The 23,782-nt window shown below is 43.5% G+C and overlaps 1 protein-coding gene across 2 annotated transcripts in view; it reads left to right on the plus strand.

Annotated features, from left to right (window-relative positions):
• The window catches only part of col11a1a (collagen, type XI, alpha 1a), an 80,995-nt gene extending 57,734 nt beyond the window's left edge, over nucleotides 1-23,261 (plus strand). For both annotated transcript variants that reach the window (XM_040127276.1, XM_040127277.1), the window contains exons 42-67: nucleotides 607-714; nucleotides 829-936; nucleotides 1,445-1,498; nucleotides 1,749-1,802; nucleotides 2,332-2,439; nucleotides 5,549-5,602; nucleotides 5,684-5,737; nucleotides 5,951-6,004; nucleotides 6,549-6,602; nucleotides 8,726-8,833; nucleotides 9,242-9,295; nucleotides 9,467-9,520; nucleotides 10,076-10,129; nucleotides 12,776-12,829; nucleotides 14,233-14,340; nucleotides 14,667-14,720; nucleotides 15,201-15,254; nucleotides 15,985-16,092; nucleotides 17,331-17,384; nucleotides 17,480-17,515; nucleotides 17,625-17,678; nucleotides 17,810-18,056; nucleotides 18,739-18,851; nucleotides 19,239-19,307; nucleotides 20,962-21,195; nucleotides 21,798-23,261. In XM_040127276.1, coding sequence (XP_039983210.1) covers nucleotides 607-714; nucleotides 829-936; nucleotides 1,445-1,498; nucleotides 1,749-1,802; nucleotides 2,332-2,439; nucleotides 5,549-5,602; nucleotides 5,684-5,737; nucleotides 5,951-6,004; nucleotides 6,549-6,602; nucleotides 8,726-8,833; nucleotides 9,242-9,295; nucleotides 9,467-9,520; nucleotides 10,076-10,129; nucleotides 12,776-12,829; nucleotides 14,233-14,340; nucleotides 14,667-14,720; nucleotides 15,201-15,254; nucleotides 15,985-16,092; nucleotides 17,331-17,384; nucleotides 17,480-17,515; nucleotides 17,625-17,678; nucleotides 17,810-18,056; nucleotides 18,739-18,851; nucleotides 19,239-19,307; nucleotides 20,962-21,195; nucleotides 21,798-21,944 — 2,250 coding nt within the window. In that variant the 3' untranslated portion in view covers nucleotides 21,945-23,261. The remainder of the gene's footprint in view (nucleotides 1-606; nucleotides 715-828; nucleotides 937-1,444; nucleotides 1,499-1,748; nucleotides 1,803-2,331; nucleotides 2,440-5,548; nucleotides 5,603-5,683; nucleotides 5,738-5,950; nucleotides 6,005-6,548; nucleotides 6,603-8,725; nucleotides 8,834-9,241; nucleotides 9,296-9,466; nucleotides 9,521-10,075; nucleotides 10,130-12,775; nucleotides 12,830-14,232; nucleotides 14,341-14,666; nucleotides 14,721-15,200; nucleotides 15,255-15,984; nucleotides 16,093-17,330; nucleotides 17,385-17,479; nucleotides 17,516-17,624; nucleotides 17,679-17,809; nucleotides 18,057-18,738; nucleotides 18,852-19,238; nucleotides 19,308-20,961; nucleotides 21,196-21,797) is intronic.
• Nucleotides 23,262-23,782: the final 521 nt, after the last annotated feature.

Genomic DNA, 23,782 nt, shown 5'->3' on the forward strand with positions numbered 1-23,782 from the left:
TTTAGTTTTCTGGCAAGGCCATGCCTTCCTGGGAACACAAAGGTTTTGTCCATACAGGTAAACAGAGAGTTGCTTCAGTGCGGCAGAGATACAAAAAAAAAAATGCCGAGTGTCATTCATGGTCATGTTTAATGGATTTAGGTGAACACTGAGTTCCTGTATCCGAGCGCTGATACACAGAGGCAGCCTCTTTCATTCAGAAATGCATTTTCAGCGGCAGGAGGGAGTGAGCTGCTCAGACATTAGAGAGCCCCCAAGACATCGTCTCGCCAACAGCAGATAATGCTGGCTGCTTTCAAAGAGCAGCCCTGTTTTAATAGAACTTAAAAGCCACCTGTTGCTGTGTGTTGCCCCCGCTGTTTTCTCAGTAGTCCTCTAAAAATGGTTTTCTATGTAAGTGTGTTGATCCATTAGCGGTAGAACTGAGCTGGATCTTCTTTTGTAGATGTCTTAATGGCTGTTATTCAGCCTGTGGGGGTCACATTTATGGACAGCCTTACAAAACTATGCAATATGTGTCCTCTCCACACTAAGCAAAACCTGTCTCCTGCCTTGTATTGACTAAAATGATTACTCATCATGCCACTGTCTTTCGTTCTCATACAGGGTTCTCCTGGTGAGAGAGGTCCTGCTGGTCCAGCTGGTCCAATCGGCCTGTCCGGTAGACCCGGCCCTCAGGGTCCCCCAGGTCCTGCCGGAGAGAAGGGAGCACCTGTAAGTACTTTTTTTCTCCCCGTACAGTTTCTTTTTTCTGTCCTTCCTTTGACCTTCACCTCTGCTGTTTTAGTTTTCAAAATATAATTTCAACAAATGTTGTTGTTCCTCTAGGGTGAGAAAGGGCCTCAAGGTCCAGCCGGTCGCGACGGTGTCCAGGGTCCTGTTGGTCTGCCTGGGCCTGCTGGACCCCAGGGTCCACCCGGAGAGGATGGCGACAAGGTCGGTCCACCGTAATCCCCACCACACGCCCCGTCCTGTTGGCCCACTTAGAACTCCTTCTCCATTCCTAAACTGGGATACGTTTTGGGACTGAACCAGTTTGCCAGTCGCTCTTCATCCCCATGTTCTCCCCTCAGGCCAACTGCATGGAAAAAAGTCTCGCTGTTTTCCTAACTGTTGACTATTCATCTTCATAACCAAATGTGCCAGCATATGCAATTAGAGGAGATGTAAAAGTGAAATACTGCTGCTCGTTTCATCTCCTGCAATCATTGTGTCCCTTAAGGTTGCTATCAGGCATTCTATTGAGCTGCCAAACACATGTCACCGCAGTGGTTTGCTATGAGATTAACTAGACAATAGAATACGTAAATCTCCATATTTGTGCAGATAATGGTTGTTTGTGTTGAGCCGAGGGTTTTCAATGCATTTTCGTAAGCTGTTGAAATTTAGAGACGCAAAGCTGATTTGAGATGGCTGTGTGTGTGTGTGTGTTCCTCTTTCCCAGGGAGAAGTTGGAGAGCCTGGTCAGAAAGGAAGTAAAGCCGACAAGGGAGAACAGGTGCGTCGTGGGGGTGGCAATGTCCATTCATTCCTTTCTTGCACACACATTAACATCCTGTATTCGCAGTAATTAAGGAATTGGTGATGTTACATATTTTCTTGCTTACTGATGCTGTCGTCACAGTGAGAGTGTGCCTGTGTTTTGCTTACATATCACAAAGCGAGACATGAGTGCTCCTACATTTGTGCGACCGTTCTGGGATGTTGTGGTAGCAACCTTTCTTTTTTTTTTGTGCGTGTGTGTGCAGGGTCCTCCTGGCCCAGCTGGTCTCCAAGGTCCCATAGGTGCCCCAGGTCCCGCTGTAAGTACTGAGCAACTGTCCTGTCTTGCATGGATAATTTTGCATGGATGGACCATGAACGTGTGCTGTCGATGACAAGACAATCCAGACAGAAAGACAGACAGTAGCTGACATGCAAGTTAGATAGATATAGTATTTCTGAACAGTAGACGCTGCAGATAACTGAGAGTTGTAATTGCAAGTCTCCTAAAACCCTTAATGTTCTGTGAGCCAGAGGATTTTTTTCCTGATAAAGCCTTGCTGTACCAGAATCGAGGTGTGTAAAGTCATCCCATTGAAAAGCTTTCTGGCTTTAAGTGCAATTCCTTTTGAGCCACATCCGTAAACATTATACACATACAGTAAATGAAAATTTCACTGACCATTACATGGTACGCAGCACCATTTTTTGCCACCAATGCCTCATGAGTTTGTGTTAGATTAAATATAAAAATTAAGAAGCATAACATTAACATGCATTCAATAAAGATGTTGAGACTTGAGAGTAAAGGTCACAACGTGTGAAAATGTGTGCATGTTGTTTTCTCAGGGAGCTGATGGAGAGCCTGGTCCCAGAGGCCAGCAGGGTATGTTTGGACAAAAAGGAGATGAAGGTCCCAGAGGTTTCCCTGGACCCCCCGGTCCCATCGGCCTGCAGGTTAGTACCGTGCACACGTGTACAGACCAACAAACACACGCTACATACGGAAACATAGAGTAATTCCATACGATTGTGGCTTAACTATACAGTGTTTCCTGTTTGTGTCATATGAACACTTCGCTCTCAATAGCAGGTCTAGATTTTACATAAACAACTACGATTACAAATGCTAAGAGCCATTAAAGAGGCCATATTTCATAGACTGATAGTGGCTTTCTTTTGCAGTAGTTCTACATAGTTACAAGTATTTTTGAGAGTGACACAGGTCCACTGAGACCCTCAGTCCATGAACATTGTGTAAATAATGAATGCACTGTAGCTATCGATTTTTTAATTTTTTAAGATGCGCATTTAAGGCACATTGTGTAAAGTCATACGTCCAGTGAGGCAGCACTGACACCAACTGCTGCCACACACACTGAAGTAGACACCTGTCTCCACAAGGCATTTACTGTGGCTTCGTAATCGGTTCTCAAGACTTTCTCTTTTTGTCTCTGTCAGTTGTATCCATATTCATTTCCGACACATATCCGTGGCGTACAGTGTGCATCACAAAGATCACCCCGGTTGTTTTCTGCGTATAAAGCGACGGGCAGCTGGTGGCAAGGCACGTATCGCCCCCACCGCTGTGACCAAATATGCCACGGTCATATTTTCTGGCTTGTTTTCAGGAGTGTTGAAGCTCCAGGGTTTTTCTCCGACTTTCACCTACTGTACTGTAGCTGGATTGTTTCACGTGTCGGGTGGTAACCTTTCTTCTTCTGTGGTCTTGTAGCGGTCACATGGGATGAGAAACTCATCGCTGAGGTATAAAGATATCCGGTTCTCTATGAGCCACAGTCCTGGCTTCATAAAGATAATAATAAAAGAGACATTTCCTGTTGAGCCATGTGAAGCTGCTGAGATTGACTCTTCAGATGAGGAAGAGCACACAGCAGAATCCTGAATCCAAGGCATCACTTCTAATCCATTTTGCATGCTTTACACTGCGCTTCATATTCTGTTCTATCCTGTTAACACGCTTCTGGTTTGTGCTACGGTCATGTGCCGCGCCGGTGCACTCCTGCGGCAGCGTGTTTGGGACTCTTCGGTAACATTGTTAAATGGTGCTTTTCAGACGGCCGTTCAATCGCTAACAGCTTTCCAGTATTATACAACAATCACCAGCTGCTAGCAAAGGTAGAGCTGGCTTAGCATGTACGAGTATGGGAAGAAAAAAAATACAATACGGTGCAAACGAAGGCAGGCGCACAAAGTCATTCATACACAGTTGCCATTGAACACTGCCTTAGTCAGATCTGTGGCGTGTATTGTAAGGTGACCTAGCTTTGACCGGCGCTGATAACACCTCTCGCCCCAATCCGCTGGCAACATCCTTCCTCCATCACCACCTGGGTCAAGGCTCTTTTCCATCACAATGTCCACACTGTCTCGCCCCTCGCAAAGAATTCACACGGGCCGACAAGGCTCCTCAGTGTGTATGATGCTCCGGGAAAAGGCTTCGTCATCACTGCTACATTTTGCTTTTTGATATGCAGTATTTTGTGTTATTCGTTGGCGTGTGCTAATGTTGACTCTACCCATCCAAGAGAATGGTTCAGCCAGCTTGTGACAAAAAGTCACACACAAACCAATCTGCATCTATACTTCTATACTTATGATGGGGTAGGACCTTCCTCTCAGCACTAAGCTATGTGTTAGTGATCATCTTTTTTCTTAGTAATCAACTTCTTAAGCTAAACACGCTAAGAGCTTGCTGCAGAGCTTTGGGTCACTGACTTGATGAAATTACATAGACCACTGCTCATCGTTCTAAGGTACTATCCTATCTCTGCAGAATTCTATTCAATTGACTTTTAATTAGAGGTAATTCACTTCCCATCGCGATTCCATTAATTGCGTGGACTGACCTGCTCTGATAGTCAGTTCTTCGTCGAGCATTTTTACACTGCTGCATAATTAGTAGCACGGCTAAGGATCTCAAACTGGAGGCGACCTTTACACAGATGAGATTTCCCAGCACGGGAGGAATTAGCGTGAAGCCGCGCACACTTTTCAGCATGCAAACGAGGGCATGAACACACACATGCTACGATGTAGGGCAATGCAAGCATACACGCAGTCAGCATTGTGAGTATTTGAGCTTGGTGCGAGCACATGTAGAGGAATTAATTCTTTGATCTCCTCCCTCACAACCATACACCTTACTCTGATGACAAACTGCCTCTTAATCAAGGACAAACACACACACACACACACACACACACACACACACACACACACACACACACACACAGAGGGCACAGCAGGCTACAGCAATTTAATCACGGCAATTACCGGTAGAAATGTCAGGGATCAAACGCACATACGAGGTCTTGACCTCGCTGCTTATTTAACATGCCTCAGTGAGCAAGTCTACAGTTTGTCTGGACCTTTGAGTGAAGGTGAACAAGTCACTGACAGCAAATAGGAGAGAAAACAGAAGAGGAGCATTGTCTTCCATGTTTACAAAGCCGGGGACTGATTTGCAGAATAAAATCATCGAAGTGTGGGGATATGTGCTGCTGTACGTCACTGACCTCCTCACTTAAAACACCTGCAGGACGTCTGTCTAAATCAAACATTTTCATTGAGTTCTTGGCAATACTTAACATATTTGCTTAAAGGATTCAAATTCTGTCTCCTGCCATCACTAATTTGCACTGCTTTTGGTACTGTTGGCGCTCTAGTCCGCTGTCGCCAAACAGTCCGTAAACAGAAGTCTGTTTATGAAGGTAGTTGACCTGTTGTTGACCTTGTTCAGGACACACTCACTGAATATTTCATTGAACAGATAGTAGGGCTGGATCGCGGTCAGTTAAAAGATTGATTCGGGTGTTTCCTTTATGCATTATTTCATTTTTCAGTGCATCACTACAGTGTATTGTATCGCAGTCACATCAAATCTCAGGTTAAATCTCAAGCAGGAACAGCTGTTGTGACAGCACAAACACATTTAAATCATTAAGACCACTATCGCTTATTCATGCAACAGCACCTTGTGCTTTTAACATGGTTATTTTCTTTTCTGACAAGATAACTGTTTGTTCATTTTTCTCGTCCTCAGGGGCTTCCTGGACCTCCCGGTGAGAAGGGAGAGAACGGTGATGTCGGCCCCATGGTAAGACATACATCTGCTTCTCGTAAGTCCTCTGATAACAGTGTAATACACGTTGACAACCCTGTATCTCTTTTTCTGCAGGGCCCTCCTGGTCCCCCTGGTCCCAGAGGTCCTCAGGGTCCTAGTGGAGCTGATGTACGTATGGCTAGTTGATGGCAACGTGTATACAAAGAAAATTATGTAACCTGCTTATATTAAAAAGGATCTGTTAGGACTGTGAGATAATGATAACTGCATCTTTAATGGCTTTACCTCAGCCATCTTACATCGAAATGCCTGGACATCTTCGTGTGTCCTCTCCCAGGGTAATAGATGACGCCCTCTCTCTCTTTTTATTTCCTGCCGCAGGGTCCACAAGGTCCTCCAGGCGGTGTGGGCCCCATGGGATCTGTGGGTGAGAAGGTAAGCGTTGTTGCACAACATGGAACCCCCGGGGGCTCCGCCGGCCTAGTGTGATGTTGGGCAATGGCACTGAACCCTGCCGGCCCGCTCCCCTTGTTACCACCTGCAGTCTGTTCATTTCATATGCCCCGGCTTTTTGTCTGAGTTGGTGCTTTGACACCATTAATATCTATTTTACAACACTTCCAACGAGGTTCATCGGTTTTACTGCCGTTTGGCAGACGTCGCCACTATAAATACTTAATGCTACACCACGACTGTTAAAATCACTCAGGAATATGAACCATGAGGGGCTACCAGCACTTTGAGAGGGCACTCGGAATGCAGTAACTTTTAACACCCTTGTAATCAACTACAGTTGTAGGCTTTGTTAAGTTAAATATTGATAATATTGATATTAATAATATCATTAAGCATTAGTATGTCAGAACTATTTTTTTTAGTAGGTGTGACTTTTTTCGAATGCTGCGCCTGAATTTGGAGACTCTCCATGTGGGAGGGTGAAGGTTTATCTGTCCAGACACTGACATTTTTCTAACCACAGGGTGAGCAAGGTGAGGCCGGAAACCCAGGACCACCTGGAGAGCATGGAACCGGGGTAAGTAAGCTCAGTTTTTTTTTTTCCGACGCGTAAAGCTAAATATGTGTGGCAGGAATGTTTTAGGTTTGTATGTCGTTACGTACTCATACGTGCTACAATTTGCGTGTTTGTGGGTCACAGTTCATACATTAGATTCTCAGTCTTTAGCATTACCACCCGGCCTTAGCATGAATATTTGTAGGGCTCTACCTGAAAACATTTTTAAAAGTTTGGTAGAATGTATGTAGATTATCCAAAGGAAATCAGTTGTTTAACTGATAATACACGATACAGAATAAGATCCAGTTTAACGAGAAGTTTTTTGTCTTTTTTCCCCCAGAGTGACACTGTGTATTAATCACAGTGAAAGTAATTTCTCCTCACATTGAGGTTGGTAGTTCATCTCAGCATGGCTCTTCTGCCTTGCACCCCATGTGCACATGGCCTGCCAAATTGAGTATCTTCCCAGACTCGTAAGACATAATTACCAGGAGGCTATGCCTGGTGCGTCTGTCCTAAAGAACAATGATTGCAGTAGTAAAGGACTTTTCAAGTTTCCTAAAGTTCTCTTCAATACTAGTATTTAAATTGTTGTGATTATACTACTAGTGTTTGTTATACTGAATGTCAAAGTTCATTTTAAAAGACTTACAAGATCGCATGTTAATTTACCGTATCCACATGCATGCATTTATTATTGCCCGACAAAGATTTCTGACAGTTTGATTAGCTATATATTTTTAAATTTTTTACTAAAAACCCATCATTGACGGCTCTATCGGCGCCGCTGCCTCATTTATCATTTATCGTTATTGAGGTACCGCGGTAGATGAGTAGATGAAAGATGGCCAGTTTCCAGTGGGAGTGGCAGGGGGCATTATGAATGCTTGTCATCGTGCTCCTCTTTATGAATGCCCCCTGCTAGTTCCCCATCAAGCTGCCATTTGATACATTCCCAGAGTCAAGTGTGCAAGGGCCCCATCACGAGCACGGCCCCAATCCAGTGCCTTTTAGGTACTTTTCTTTGGGCTCTTTTTACGTGAAAGTGCTCCATTTAATATTGAACAATAATAATTCAAAATGACTACAGTATAGTATATAGACCTCATTATACATTAGTTACTTCTAACAAAGACTAAATGGTATTAGAAAAATGAATTGAACTGAATTTACTTTACTTTAATTTGATCTGCATTTAAATTTATTTTATGAGGGACTATGTACAACATTCAGGACAACTGTTTGCGATTAGATTTTTAAATATATTTTATATTCTCTTGGCAGGTCGCAGTTGAAAACAGGCACAGAATAACGATATACATTGAACATACAGGAAGGACACATACACAGCACTTCACCTCATACGTATACAGTAAAAGATTGAACACTATCAGGATGTGGATGTTACCAAACTGTAAAAAGAGCTTAAGTGTGTGCGTAAAGTGAAAAAGAAGTGATTTCATTGTTACCTTTAGCCAAATGTTTAACGTGGCTTTAAAGCTATATTGGAAATGATGCTCTTTTTTGTCATCTGCTGAAGAGTGTGTGTGAGCAGCGGCTTCAGTAGAAAAAGCCGAGTGCCCAAATGAAGCGCGGCGAACGGGAACACACAGCACAATCTCTCCTTCAGATCATCAGCAGATTTCACACCAAATCACAATTCAGAGAATCTGCTGGATTCCTTCACACCACAGACCAAAGTGCTTTATCCTACAAAACAGGGAGAGTGCACCATTATACCAGCACAAATAGAGCTACAGAAGCTGGAGGTTTCAAAGCTTCCGGCAATGACAGCTGGTGAAGGGGATTAAAGGCAGATACGAAAATCATGTCCAGCATTTTTCTTCTCATTAGGGAGTATGGTTTGTTTTATTAGTCTTAATTTCATTGATTCTAATTATTGATCTTATTGATTCTTAAAATGCTACACATGCCACTCATTTCACGTCAGCAGTGGTGACCGTCCAGGGTCGTCCTTTGTTACACACACTGAGATCAGCTTTGGATCCAGTTTCTCTCAGCAGCCTCTGAACGCATGTCAGTTTTTTATCCCCTTTTCAGTTGAGTGAAGACTCTTAAAAAATGCTGCCCCCTGTGGTACTGACCTAATGAATGCCCTCCACCACCCCCCACCCCTACAGGGACCCAAAGGTGAGAGAGGAGAGAAAGGAGAGGCTGGCCCCCCTGGAGCTGCTGGACCTGCTGGTGCCAAAGGACCCCCTGGAGATGATGGTCCAAAGGGCAACCCTGTGAGTCCGCCAAATACTCTGAAAATCTGCAAAGGAGGTTTTCTGGCACTCAGTTCCACAGACTCAAACACACTGCCTTAAAGGAGATGTCCCCCACATCCTTGAGGCAGGCAGTTTTATCGTAGAACATTTTCAAGAGCTAAAAAGCCTTTTTATTGCGGGAGATTATATTTTATGCCTGCATGGTAATGGAATTCAGCGAGGCTTTTTCTCATGGATTTGCTACATCATCATTACGTCCATCAAATTGCTTTGGTTCAGTGATTGTAACCGGGTATGCCAGGATTAAATCACTGACTAAATTACTAACCGTGCCCTTAGTGCCTGTACCCAGCGAGGTCATGTCTCAGCAGCAGCGCCTCGTGTTTCCTTTGCTAGACTGAAGCATCTCGTTTCTTTCCCTTAAAGGGTCCGGTTGGATTCCCTGGAGACCCTGGCCCTCCCGGAGAGCCAGGTGTTGCTGTAAGTATGAACTCTTTAATCAGTATTTACCCCATACAGGCCCATCTACAGAAAGACATGTGGGTCTTTGTACTGTGAATCATGTTAAATCCATGACTTAGACAGCACGGTAGTTAGGTGGATATTTCCAGTGTCAGACATACAAGTGATCTGCACATCTCTCTGTTACAGGGAACTGATGGGGAATCAGGAGAGAAGGGAGAGGACGGTGAGGCCGGTCAGCCGGTAAGTCGCTTTCGTTTTGTAGTATTTGGACTGAACAAATGGCTGCATGAGTATATTCCGTATCATATACTGTCTTCATTCATTAAGTATGATTAGAAGTAAAAGCAGGACAGTAATGTGCTGTCGCTGTGTAAAGCGCAATGAATCACAACTCTTATTAAAATGTATGAATGCAAATGAGCCTTTATCGTTGCCAAAGAAAAACACGGAAAATCTTTCATTTACTCCATGAATGATTACATATTTGAATTTAACATCTTTGATTGCTTGCCAATAACTCGGAGATAATTGGATGAAAGTGTCTCAGGGAGCACAGTATGTATCATTTCAGGCACTGCAGCTCCTCTTCCAACTTTGGGTTTTGTCTCAACTCTGCTGGACTATTCTGGGGTTAAACATTTCCTAAATGTCGATGTGCTCTGTGTGTTAGTGTCCATTTGGCAGACATAACGAGAGGTTTAGTGAAGCAAGCTGCACTCTCATTGAAAGTCAAATCAGCACTGACTCGTTTGTTAATACAAACATTACATTTCTTGTTTCCTCGCTTGTTTTCAGGGACCTCCGGGTCCATCAGGAGAAGCTGGCCCACCTGGACCACCTGGCAAGAGAGTAAGTCTGTGGCCGTTAAAACTAATTTTACCACAGTATTTGTGTGTATGCGTCACTGGTGTGCTTCAATAACGCAGTGATCCAAGACTGACCAGTCTGATGGTTTCCATCGTGGGCATTTCATCACTTCATGTTGCCAGTTGTTTCGATATGAAATAAAAATCCAAAGCTTTTGTCAGTGTTGATGACCATGACTCAACAAGCCCATGTGAAATGTCTTCGCCCTATTTTAAGTGAGATGAAGGGACTGTGTATCTGTTGGCAATGTGCACTAGCCCCTTAGGCAATGGACCAGTATCCCGCTTCGCCTCACAACAACTCCTCCTCAGCAACTTGATCTTGGCAGCAAAGCAGGAGAGATTCATTTTCATTAAAAGCAGAGTGGGGAAAACAAAGTGGGAGATTTAAGAGGTGAAGGCGTTGCGCTGTCTGCGAGGAAAAGCCGTCTCAAAGCCTACTGATAGATGAACATTAGGAATTGAAAATCATGAATCAATTTTTTGTTCTTGGCAAGAAATGGAAGAGGCTTACCAAAAACGAGCTGGAGAAAAGGAGCCCTGGGTTCCAAACTCATTTGCATCCCAGAGGCAGTGGGAAGAAAGCGAGAGAGATATAGCAAGTCTGACACATTATTGATCCGTGGCTGCTTGACTGACAGCTGGAGCAAAACAAAGGCACAACAGGGACGTGGTAAGTTGTTAGGAGGTTACGAAAGGAGAAGGGCTGGCTTTAGGAGAGCCCACCAACGAAAAAATGAAATACATAAAACCTTGAAGGTGTTGATTGTGATGTGATGTGATCATCATCACTGAGATTTCGGTCGGAACTACAGTCGCTCTCCGCTCCGGGGAAACTTATCGAGGTGGCAAGTCTGAGTTGAGGTGAAATATAAAGATCTGAACACATTAAAAGCTGATGCGTTTTTGATGTCCATCCTCGCGCTATCCATTGAGGAGATCTTCTCTATTCGCTCTATGAGGTTGAGGTATCTGCATGAAATATCAAAGCCAGTTGCTTTTTGAATGCACATCTGAGATGGAACATTAACACATTTCCAATATGATGTGAAGCTCAAAGTCCATACGAAATTGAGCAGCTATTCTCCTGAATTTGAAAGAAAAGTCACAATATCAAGTGACTGACTGCATATCAAAGCAAGACTCCAAGGCTAAGTCCGATGGGAAGAAAAACATCTCATGCATTTTTAAACCGAGGTTGATTGCTTTTCTAATGTGCCCAATGAAATTTACATTCTCGGTGTTTAGCATGGTATCAGCATTTGCTGCACCTAAACGGCCCAGGGATTATGGTAAGGAAAAGGGCTATTTTATCTCACACGGCTCTTAACTCACGTACGAAAAAATGGGACCTAAGATGATCCGCCACTGTTTGCTCCTCTGAATACCTAATTCCACGCCGAGGATTGTTTGGGACCAGTTGGCTCTTTTTTCTGACTTCTAATCATTTTGCCCAGTAGAAATTTGCAACAGTCCTCAAATCTCTCTCCAGCTCAGCCCCTTCGTTCCGATTGAGTCAGTTTAGCGTAGCAGCAAATTTAGGTTCATCTGATTAGATAATACCTTAATACTGGAAATGTATTCAACTTTGCTTCTTGAAAAAAGAAATGTGGAACAAGTTATTAACCTCATCCAGCTCTAATTCTTTCTTTATTCGGGCTCAGGTCACTCCCACATTTTTTTTTACCATTTTATCTTTTCCCACTAACAGGGAGCAATTTAATGCAATTAAGAACAGTAACGTCATATACCTGATGCTGCAGGGCCAGCAGAAAGGCGGTCTGGCAACCTAGACAAGAAGAAAACATCTACCACATTGACTCGAGCTGCTGTATATGGCTCTTTGTACTGATCAAGAGCCTGCGTCTTCACCATCAGTAAGAGGTACACATCGGGAGAAGATGAAACCTCCAAGACATGAGGCGAGCTCACTTTATAGACTCTCGGTCAATAGCACGCGGGCTGCAGTCGGCCGGATCAGAGTGGAAGTTCACAGGAGACGAAGGACGGCTGGAGGTTGAGTTGAAAGAAATGGCTGTGGGCCTGAGAGATCCGGACCAGAAAGAGGAGACGACCTGCCAACCCTGGCTGTGACTGACGAAGGCTGTGTGTGTTCCCCGTGTGTGCGCTCTTACATGGCTGCACGGCTGCACGTGGGCAGACAAAGGCTCGTCCAAGTCATTCCAATAGATCTTGACACAACTGACGTAGCGCACGTCCAAGGACAACGGATTACCTTCCCCATTCAAAGACAGTGTTTAACTATTTATCAGGCAAGACAGATGCTCAAGATGGAATCTAATAAACTTAAACTGAAATGCCAAGAGGCTGGAGAGACGACCTGACAACATCTCGGGTGGTGATGGTCCCTCTTTGTTTAAGACCAAAGCATTTATACAGCGTGCATGATGCTCCGTTGTACATCCTTTTCAAAAAAAAGTGAACCAACATATTGCTGCAGCTGCACAACTGCATGGTATCTGCTCACTGACGTCCCGGTCAGCCTCTGAAATACTGTCATAGGTCAATGAGCATTTTCCTTTTGCTAGTCGGTACAGTCTTGTTGTACAGTGGCTGTGTGTTGATGCTGTGCTGGAATGGTAAAGCAGTGTCCTGTCATCCTCCTCAGGGACCTCCGGGGGCCGCAGGTGCAGAGGGCAGGCAAGGAGAGAAGGGCGCAAAGGTAAGAAAATCGATTCATCCTTCGCGCAGTACCCCCCACACCGTACCCAGATTGTTTCCCCTCTTGAATTAAAGGCGCAAAAACGCAGGAGTAATTTAGCTTCTGTTATAGATTGGATGGAAATTTATGGACACAGCCTATTTGAGCACAACTAAAATTCATTTGTTTCTTGTATTGAGACCAACAAAAGCAGGCAGCGCTATTTATGTCTAGCCCTCGGGTGCTCAGCGTTACCATGCTTTTCTCTGTTAGTGGGCTCACCAGGGCTCACTGAAATGTCTCTTTGGTTTGTGCTTGTTTTACACCAATCTCCTGGTTTCTTCAGTCTCTAATTCTGCACATTCGCTCTGTTGCTTTGTGCACAGGCAAAATCAATAGCCTCAGATTGTCCATGGTCAAATTTCTTATGTAACCACTGGTTACGTAAGGGCGGATGTAAAAATGGTTTTATGCAAATTGTATTATGAACTTTCTAAACAATGACACATTTGTTCACATTTGTATTTTTTTCTTTTTATGTCTGCTTAACCTTAAATCTCAAAAATCTGAAAGAATTACAGCTGTAATGCACGGTGGCTGTAATCGCATCAGTAAAGTAGCTCTGCTGTTTTGCAGCCAGCCTCTGCGGTGCAAACACTCTGCAGCTCAAACTCGATATGTCATTTCCATGTGCTGCCTGGTCTGTGTGCACATCGATGTGTTTCAGACTGCCGCTGGTCCGCTCCGGCACACTTTGATCTCGTGGCCATACTAAGTTTTTCCTGTACTTCGAGTGAAAACATAGCGGGATGTCGCTCCATCCGTTGTTGTGCCGGTTGTGAACCTCATTTGGAGGAACAGGAGCACTTTGCCTCATCTGATAACTCAGACCGTTGTTTACATGTCCCCATCTACCCGATGCACATGCTCCAAACTGCCCCAGCATAATTTAAAGCTAAAAAGTAGCCCGCAGCTGAATTCTGATAAAAAAAATACTCCGAGATGCCGAGAGGCACCTTTCAGACGGCGTAGCTGATTTTTTATTCTATACCGTTACCAAACCTTACAAATGATTATGATATTTACAGTGGATTTTTTATGGAATACCAGTTGTGCCACTGTTACTGTCGTTTACCTATTTATTTTTACCCTTTCATTTATATTTTAATTTAACCGTTTGAAGTTTTCAAGGTGGTAAAGTCTCATGCGATTTCCTCAGTTACTGGATATGTCTTTTCCTGCCGCATGAGTTTGACGCGGCACAAACTGTCGGTAAAATATCGGCAGCTTTGATCCAAACATATTAGTTCTACGCATCAGGTGAGCCCCTTGTTAGTATTGTTCCAGTGCCAGTCGGATCCCTGGATCATGTCATATTGTTTAGCCCTATCATTCTTTCACAACGCCTGTGTATCCACTTACAGGGTGAGGCCGGCGCAGAGGGTCCAGCAGGTAAAACGGGACCGGTCGGTCCCCAGGGACCCTCGGGAAAGCCCGGTCCAGAAGGTCTACGTGGAATCCCTGGCCCCGTTGTAAGTCTGAGCTGCAACACTGATCTTTCTCTGTGATCTGCTACGTATACATTCGGCCGCACTCTCAAACAGACACGTCTGCTCTAACTAAAACACACACCCACAGCGTGCACACACCGAGAAGTCCTGCTAAGGCATGATGATGGACTTAATGGAACAATCAATACTCCCATTTGGCTTATACTTTAGTTTCACTTGTTTATTCCAGCACACTTTTTTTCACAGTTTGGGCTATTAATCATTGTGCTGAGCACAGAAAATCAATGGCAGGCCGGAGAAAATACAGCAGGCTATAATGCTAACTACAACTGAATGGCTTTTTACAGGGTGAACAAGGACTGCCAGGCTCCCCAGGACAGGATGGTCCACCTGGTCCCATGGTTAGTATGCTTAATCTCTCTCCCCCTCTCGCTCAGTACTTATCTATCTAGCTAGAGTTAGGCTCCTTGAAGCTGCAGCATATTTTTTCACTTTTGACAGAGCAAGGCGAGAAGATTCCCCCTCGCCTTCCCTTCCCAGTCTTTAGGTTAAGTCAGGTGAAACTTATTCCAGATCTGCAGTCTCACCGTCCCGAGCATTCAGAGACAATGCTGATATTGAACGACTAATCTGTCTTAGAGCGTCCCAATAAGTCCTATCTGTAATAACTGTATGGTTTTCTGTTCTGCAGTGCAGTCTCTGCTTTTCTCTTGATATAATTGATGATTTGACACTTCTTGTCTTGCTCTCTTGTCCCTTTCATGTGTCTTTGTCTTTATTGTCTCATTCCCTGCTTTCACCTTTTCTGTCTTGCTACTTTTCTTCACTCTGTCTTTTCTCTGCAAAACCGATTTATATCTTCTGCTGTTGTTGTTGTTCAGGGTCCTCCTGGTCTTCCTGGTCTGAAAGGTGACCCTGGATCTAAGGGTGAAAAGGTGAGTGTAGCCCTTTGTAGGTTTTATTAGTAGGTTCCAAATAGGCTGGAAGTTAAACCTTTGGACAGTGATCTTCAGTCGAGGCTCCTCACAACGTGCACACAGCTCCTAGGACTTTTGCAAATGATCGAAAGCGCCACATCTTTTAGAATCGCAAGGCTTATGTTAACATTTAGGAAACAAAATTAGTTTTTGCCGTAGCTGGTCTAAGAGGAAACCTCTTACCAGGTCTGAATATGCAGCAGAATGTGATGTATCGCTCTAATCTTTTATTCCCTGCCACTGTCAAATTCGTCGGTGAAATATAACAGTAAAGGATATTCAGTGAGCACACATCGCTCTGGCTAAATTGCTTCCCACACACGGACATGGAGGTCGAGAGAGAGCAGTTTAAAAACACACAGCAGAGGCACCATGTAGCATCTTTTAATGCTGTCAAATTATCTGGCCAGGTTAGAGCTTTCCTATTTCAAAGTCATCATCGTTTTTTTGTTTTTTGTTTCTTTTGTTTCTTTTTTTTTGTCTGTTGCAGGAGACACATTTCAATCATAAAGCCTGAGTACTTCTATTGTAATGAAACTTCACCCTTCATAGCATTTCATTTTGTGGGAGAAAGCGGTTTTGTCCTCGTCAGACTTGTATGCAGTAGCTTCAGAGTTTGAGACGCGAAGGGACATTGCTGTATTTCTTGATTGTTCTTTGTGTGTGCCCCTTTCTTTCTGCCCTGCAGGGTCACCCAGGTTTAATCGGTCTGATCGGACCCCCTGGTGAGCAAGGAGAGAAAGGAGACCGAGGTTTGCCCGGGCCCCAGGGTTCTCCTGGTGGCAAGGGCGACAGTGTAAGTGACTGATGACTCCATTCCCACGCTGGCCCTCCACCTCTGGCCATGTTTTAGCCCATTTGCCCTTCCACTTTGGCCGCAAGTCTTGCTACAGTCTTTTGCCGTTGATTAAAAAGTGCAACTGAGCCCTGCACTGCGATGTACATCTTCTCACTCCCCATACCCACAGTCAGCAAACATTCTGCAGGTTCCACCTTTTCACAGATTGGATTTTTTCATTCCAGTTGCTCAAATTAAAAAAAAAGGGTATAAACTAGCTCTGGGGTATCTTGTTTAAACTTTTGAACTCTTTAGTTCCCATTTTATCTCAGCTTATTCATTTCGTATTTAGTTCATTCTAATGTAATGTTTATTTTGTTTATTTATCTCTCAGTCTTTTGGAGAGCGTCGGCCTTCATTTAGTCGTAGTTTTCCAGCCTCAGCACCGTTATTCTTCATATTTTCCCCGTTGTCCAGGGAGCAGCCTGAACACTGTGAACAGCGCTACGGCCGATTTTCTTTTTACCACTTGCTGCCACTGTGGTCAGTTCCCGTGTAACTGATAACTACCGTGTTGATATAATATTTAATAGTAAGTGTTGCATTTTCTGCTTTGCGGAAAACACCGATAAAAGTATCCCTCTGAACGTCAGCATTCAAATTAAAATATTTCTTTCTGAGCCACTGAGCCCTCCACTTAAATAGGAAGCAAACTGAAAGAAGGTTGAACCTTGTCTCAGTGGAGGACTGATGACCGGCCTTCATCCATTTTTAAATAAACATTGCAGAATGACTGAAAATGCTGTTCTGTCTTGCTGTGGCCCCCAGCCTGCCCTGGCTTAGTGATTTAAGATGATAGGCCGGGTTAAGTATCTGGAGATTAAAACTAATGAAATTGTAATGTCCCCTTTTGTCAGAGCACAAGAAAGTTTTCACTCAGTTTCTGACAATTTCTGTTTCAGGGCCTGAAAACAGTCCTCCTATTGTCTAGCTTTATTTCCTGGCAAAACTGAGCTATGAGATTGCGAACTGCTGGGTTCTAAGAAACAAGTGCAGGGTTTTTCTTGAAGGCTAAAATGGAGACTTTGATCTCAGTTAATAAAAAACTCCATAACTCCATGTGAATGCTTCGGTCCTCCATCATCATATCCTACAGGTTTCATGTCACTGATTATTCAAGCATCACAATAATACTTGGTCTCCAGTGTTTTCTTGAATATATATCTGACTTCTGCTTTCACCTCAACATATCACAGGGTATCAGTGGCGCTGCCGGTCCTCTCGGCCCCCCGGGTCCCCCTGGTCTGCCTGTAAGTCTTTTACTGATTCGGTCATTCATTTAGATTCTACACCGCAGGTAGAACGACTTTGTCAAATTGCTGTGCTTATGTCCTGTCTAATGCAGGGTCCTCAAGGTCCCAAGGGAGCCAAAGGTTCAAGTGTGAGTAGAATCAGTTTTTTTTTTAAAGGTGTATTGTCACTGTGATAATAAGTGTGTGAGTGTGTTAAGTCCAGCCTGGATAATATGCTCCCATTCATGTTTCGCCCAGGGTCCCGCCGGTCCTAAAGGAGACACCGGCTCAGTTGGTCCTCCTGGTCCTCCTGTGAGTATTTAGGACCACTTCGGTTGCCTCTGTTTCCCCTAAGTTAAAATCCTCATATTAGTGCTGTTCAAACTCTAAGGTCAGACTTCTTGTATCAAATGTAAAACGTAATTTCTCATCGCACCCTGTAGGGCCCACCAGGTGAGGTGATTCAGCCCCTGCCCATCCAGTCACCTAAGAAAACCAAACGCTCCATTGACATGCAGTCAGATGCAGCCAGTGCCATCTTGGACTATGGCGAGGGCATGGAGGACATCTTCGGCTCGCTCAACAACCTCAAACAGGACATTGAACGCATGAAGTACCCCATGGGCACGCAAAACAACCCCGCAAGAACATGCAAAGATCTGCAACTTTGCCACCCAGAGTTCCCTGATGGTAAGTCGAACCAGCGCCGGAGAGTTTAACTTCGGAGGAAATGCCGAAAGACATTTTGTACAAAAACACGCACACACTCTATCTGGTGCAAATCACAATGTCAGCGGAGAGGAGCCTGATCTGCTATTGAGACACTATAGATCCTCCCCATTCTATCAATGTTTGTTGTTGGTCTAGACACCTGTTCTCTTGACAAACCGATACTCAAGTGAAAAGCCTGCTCAGAAAGAATTGGACTCGTCAGTGCCTTCCTTGTTCCTTTGGTATCCTTCGGTCTGTCTGTGTTGGCGAATGTCTGCCTACCGTTAGCCGTTTAACACGGCTTCCGGTCCCTGAGTCCTCTCAGTTCTGCAACGTGCAAAGTTGAGCAGTAAGGCTGATAAAGACAAAGTTGACATCTGTAGCAGTATGGATTGATTTAGGTTTATCTTTACTCATTTTAATTCTGTGGAGGAAAAAACAAGTTCAAAATTGTTGCACATAAATTACAGCCTGTTTCAGGCATAATAATAACACTTTATCCAGCCCTGTGTGAGCCATGAAAATGAGCAGTAAATTACTTTTAAGCAGAATTTCACATAGGATCAAGGAATCCAGCACACTCAATTTTGAAATGCAGCTTCAAGCCTATTTCTGTGGGCATCAGTGGAACGGATGTTTGAGTGTGCTCGGTTCTCCTCAGGCGAATACTGGATTGATCCAAACCAAGGCTGCTCGGGGGATTCCTTCAAAGTCTACTGTAACTTCACTGCTGGGGGCGAAACCTGCATCCATCCAGATAAGAAGTCCAATGGAGTAAGTGACTCTGGATTTGTACCCACAGGATTCATAACTGCCTGTTCCTAATCGTGATTTCTCATTGAATGCGATGCCATCATGTTAAAACGGGTGGAGTTGCCAAAGCGAGCCATTTGACTTGCTTCAGGGCAAAACTTTGTTGCAAACAAAAACCACCAAAAGGCAAACACTGTAAAATGATATGACTACGAAAGATATTTCAAAGATATTAAAATAACACACAGGTTTATCCTCTGCTCCCAGATGATAAACGTTGATGCCATCCTTGAGGTTGTGCTTTATAAAACAGGCTTTTCTCAAGTTCACTGCAGGAGTCGTAGCAAAATATAAAGCCGGCGATCGTGTCTGCCATTAATACACTCTGTCTGGTTTTATTTTCCACAGGTCAGAATATCTTCATGGCCCAAAGAAGTTCCTGGGTCATGGTTCAGTGAATTTAAGCGTGGTAAACTAGTAAGTCTTTTTCCTTCTTTCTTGTTGTGTCATCCACCTTCTCCAGCAGAAACTCCTTCACCCAGGGCTGCACTATGTGGTTCGCCCTGTCTCTATAATTTTTCCTGCTCTCTCCTATGTACCTGTGCATGCAAAATGGTAAGCAGCTGCTCATAGACTCAAATAGCAGCTCCGCTGATTAAACTGTTGGGCGGTGACCCCTTAAAGAAATCCCAAACTACCCAACGGTTTGAGTGTGAGCCAGAGCAGAGCGAATTTCAGAGCACAAGGGATGTGCTTTTAACTCGTTAAAGATTGGCTTTTGGTTCTAATGATCTACATCCGCATGAAGTAACCCCCATTTTTAGTTATTGTGGGAACATTACAATTCTCAGTTTGTTCCATGTAAAGAAGAAAGCATCAAAAATACATTACAGAGGACTCCAGCAAAATACCTGAGTTCAGCATTCCAGTAGGCCGCACTCTGCCCTTGAACAGTTCCTCAGTATACATCTGCTGCCGTTTCTTGGAGTCAGAAATGACAGACACAAGTTTGATCCTCTCCAACAGACTGGTGTCGCGCTGACGTAAAAGTGAAACGTACTCTACATGTCCAGGTGTTTCTCTCCCAGTGTTTAGAAAGCTCTGTCTTTCTGCTGTCTTTGAACTGAGGCAGAATACCCTAACACACATTAGTGTGCTCATGTACTGGACTCTATATTGCACGTTAGCCTCTTAAGGAAGACTCCAAATTGAATGTAGTAATTAGATAATGTTGACCATGTTAGAATTAAAGTACTAATTATTAAGACTAATTGATGCCTAAGTGTAAGTCCTCGTGTGGCGGGGTCTCCGCACGCCGGCTGTGAAACTGTGAAGAAACTTCTGGATTGGCGAGGTTGACGAGCAGAGGTCAACGTCTGCGATTCAGATGGCTTAGCAGACATCGATGCTTACTCCACCTGTTTGCTAGATTTGAATTCATTCTTACCCCAGATTACTTCAGTACTATGTGAGTCAGCGCCGTAGTATCCTAATGAACTGATGTGAATTTCCTTTGTACCACACAGTGCGGAGGAAATTTGTTGGATTCGCTGCCTCTTCTCACAGAAATAAACTATCAGCACCTTTTTTTTCCAGCATTTAAATCTTTCAGCTGCCTCTGGCGTTAATATACCACCATCTTAATCTTATTTACAAAATTCCATTTCAATTCTCCCTGGAACCCAGAACTCTTTTTGCTGAGTTTATTTTAGACTAATTCAATTATTCACATATATTTCACCAGGCAGTCGAAGTATCGTCATCTTGCTTGAATTTTCCGTAATGCGGCCAAGTGCTCATGTACGTAGATATAAAGCTGACTATTGATCTGGCTGTTGGAGATGCAGTGCGTGTGTCGTCTGTCATCTTCGTCTGTTTATCAAATCATGTTAAACAAGCTCAGGTTATTTTCCGGTAGCAATGTTTTTACAGTTTATTTTATTGTTCTGTCCTTGAAATGCTTTACTACTATGTTGGACTGTTGCCTCGTATTTTTACATATTCCTCTTCTAGTTTCTTTCTTATATTTCTTCTGTTTATGTATTTTTCATATTTTGTTGTTCTCATTTATAAACAAATGTCCAACTGTTGAGGTCAAACGTGGAAAACGTGTCCCTTTGCCCCCCAACAGCTTTCCTACGTCGACGCAGACGGAAACTCAATAAACATGGTACAGATGACCTTCCTCAGACTACTGACGGCCTCGGCCAGGCAAAACTTCACCTACAGCTGCCACCAGTCTGTGGCGTGGCACGACGCCAGCAGCAACGGCTACGACAAGGCGCTGCGCTTCCTGGGCGCCAACGACGAGGAGATGTCCTATGACAATAACCCTTACATCAAGGCCCTCTCAGACGGATGCGCGGTAAGCCCTGTCCATAGAGCCGGTTTGTCTAAATGAGCGGGTCTGTCATTCAGAGGGGCTGTGTTAGTTACAGTATGTGCTTTTTGTGCTGTTTTGGTCTTTCAAGTCAGATTTTTTGGATGAGTTAACCTAGCTAGCGGGTGCTATTATGGGGGAAAAAAACCAAACCCTCATTAAGAGATTATCACCCAACAAAAATCAAGCACGATTTCTGACACATTTACTCCTGTGGTGTTTCAAACAAACGTTGAAGAGATGTCAGGCTTTGAATAGTCGTAATTAGTTTCTCATCCATTAGGCGCTTGCTTAACAGAAGTATCACTCCTGAAATGAAATCGCATTAATAGTGCAACAAGGAGGACTTGAAAGCTGTAACTGATGACAGCTCAGCTCCTCTCGGCCACACGTTAGTAAAGTTTTCTAAGTAGCTCGGGTCCTCAGGAATTGAAGGGACTGACCTAGGATCAGCTTGCTCGCAGTGTGAACGCACAGTAAAAGGTTTAGTGCCGTCAGGAACGTGACAAAATGGGTGTATTTTTCTGGGATTTGCTGGCTCTAATTGGTTTCTCTCTCTCTTTGTCCGTGTGTCTCTCTCGTTGCAGACGAGGAAGGGCTATGGAAAGACTGTGATGGAGATTAATACTCCCAAAATCGATCAGGTTCCAATCATCGATGTCATGTTGACTGACTTTGGGGACCCTAACCAGAAGTTCGGGTTTGAAGTTGGGCCCGTCTGCTTCCTTGGCTAAATAAAAATGAAAAAAAGAAAAAAAAAGGACTTGATGGGGCCAGCAAAGAAAGTCAAGTTGAGACGTTTTGGGTACCACCAAACCCCATTTCTAGCCCCCCACCCTTTTCTATGCCACATGCAAGTTTTGAATAAGAGATGGTGTAGCAAACATGTCTTTCCATGTATGTACGTGTAACCCAGGAAAATACTTGTTGCCCTTGTAGGGCTCGAACCACATGACTTAACCACGTTACGGAGCAAAGGTGAAGGACATTTGAACGCGTGGCAGAGGAGGGTGAATCGGAGGTAACCAAGAGAGGGGGGTCGGGCGACATAAGGGGACACAGACCTCCTCTCTGGATTCTCCAGGTGCTGTATGAAAACGACTACAATGGTGCTTGTTCAAAACACACAAAAGTATAAAGAGGTGCTAAGAAAGAAGGTGTATTTTGATAATTATAAAAAACTGTAATTATTATTTTGTACAATACTGTTATTTCTGAATCCACTTTCAAAACTTGCATGTGTATCAGATTCTGCTTCTGGCTCTTTAATTCCAATGTTGGCTCAAAGATATACAGTGTAAGTTGAAGACATCATTCTATCAAATAAATTTATAATTCCGGTATTTTTTGTTCAACACATACTGTGTACCTGTCACGAAGCAAATAAAGTGAGCATTCAAACAATTCTCCATTGCTAAATTAGACTGTATGCCCTTTGTATATATTGACAGTCCAAAGCTTGAGGTTATTTGCTGTTTTGCCCTTGTGACCATCGGTGAAACAACTGGAAATATCACACCAGCACGTATACGGCAACATCTCCCACTAATGTTGTGATCCTGTGCTAGTAGGAAGCAATCATGGCATTCATTTTCCTTTATTTAATTCTATTTGTTGTTTTTCTTTTTTTTTTTCTTTTTTTTTTTCTGTTTTGTTTTCTGACAGGCTTTTTTATTTTGGTTGTATACCTCAAACTTTCTTGATAACCTTTAAAATGCAAGGATGTTATGCCCTGTATATACCTTGGTTAAGCAATTAAGTTTATATATTTTGGGTGGGGATTTTTTTTTAAAGAGAGAAAAACGTTAACTGTTAGACATCCACTGTTCAAATCCTTCTGTGAATGCAATGAGAAGCCCTTTAGGTGACCCATTTTTGTAACTAAAATGAGAAAATGTTTTAATGTGCTTTTTATAGTTCATTTAAATATTAAAAACTGGATTCAGTGAACTTAAAGTCTCAATGGTTTGTGTAAGATGACTTTGGAGTAGACGTACCCACTGTACATGTCAAATGCTTTAAATGCAGGATATGTTAATTCGACTAAGACTCTGGGCTGGTGCAATTCCATCTCTCTTGAAACCAATAAAGTACCATCTCACAATAATTCCCTTTCCTTCTGCGTACATGAATGGAAACATGAGTAAAATGTCTCCCTTGGTTTGTAACAAGAAGAACGAAACAATTACCTGACCTATTCAGCTGCTCCTATATTTGCTGCTTATTTCCATGTGCATCTGAGACGGATTAGCTGTGGACTTCAAGCTATATTTCACTGTGTATCTGAGTCTTAATAGGTTTGCCAATTCAAAAAGTACACACAAACACACACAAGCCACTTAACACCACTGGAAAAGTGTTTCATTTAAGTTAAGTTAAGTCAGATGGCGGGAAGCATCAAGGCTTTTTACGCACAAAGGGTAAAGGCTTTACTGGAACGGGGCGAGATTTTAGCACAGTGATCTCAGCATATGTGTTACAGAGCTGCATGTGATGACGACTGAATTATTTTCTGTGAAAAAAACCTCTTCAACTAAACCGGAAGTGCAGTAGTGGAGGCAGCGCGTCGTCT

This window comes from Xiphias gladius, chromosome 5 (assembly GCF_016859285.1).
Source record: "Xiphias gladius isolate SHS-SW01 ecotype Sanya breed wild chromosome 5, ASM1685928v1, whole genome shotgun sequence".
In the NCBI taxonomy this organism is placed as follows: Eukaryota; Metazoa; Chordata; class Actinopteri; order Istiophoriformes; family Xiphiidae; genus Xiphias; species Xiphias gladius.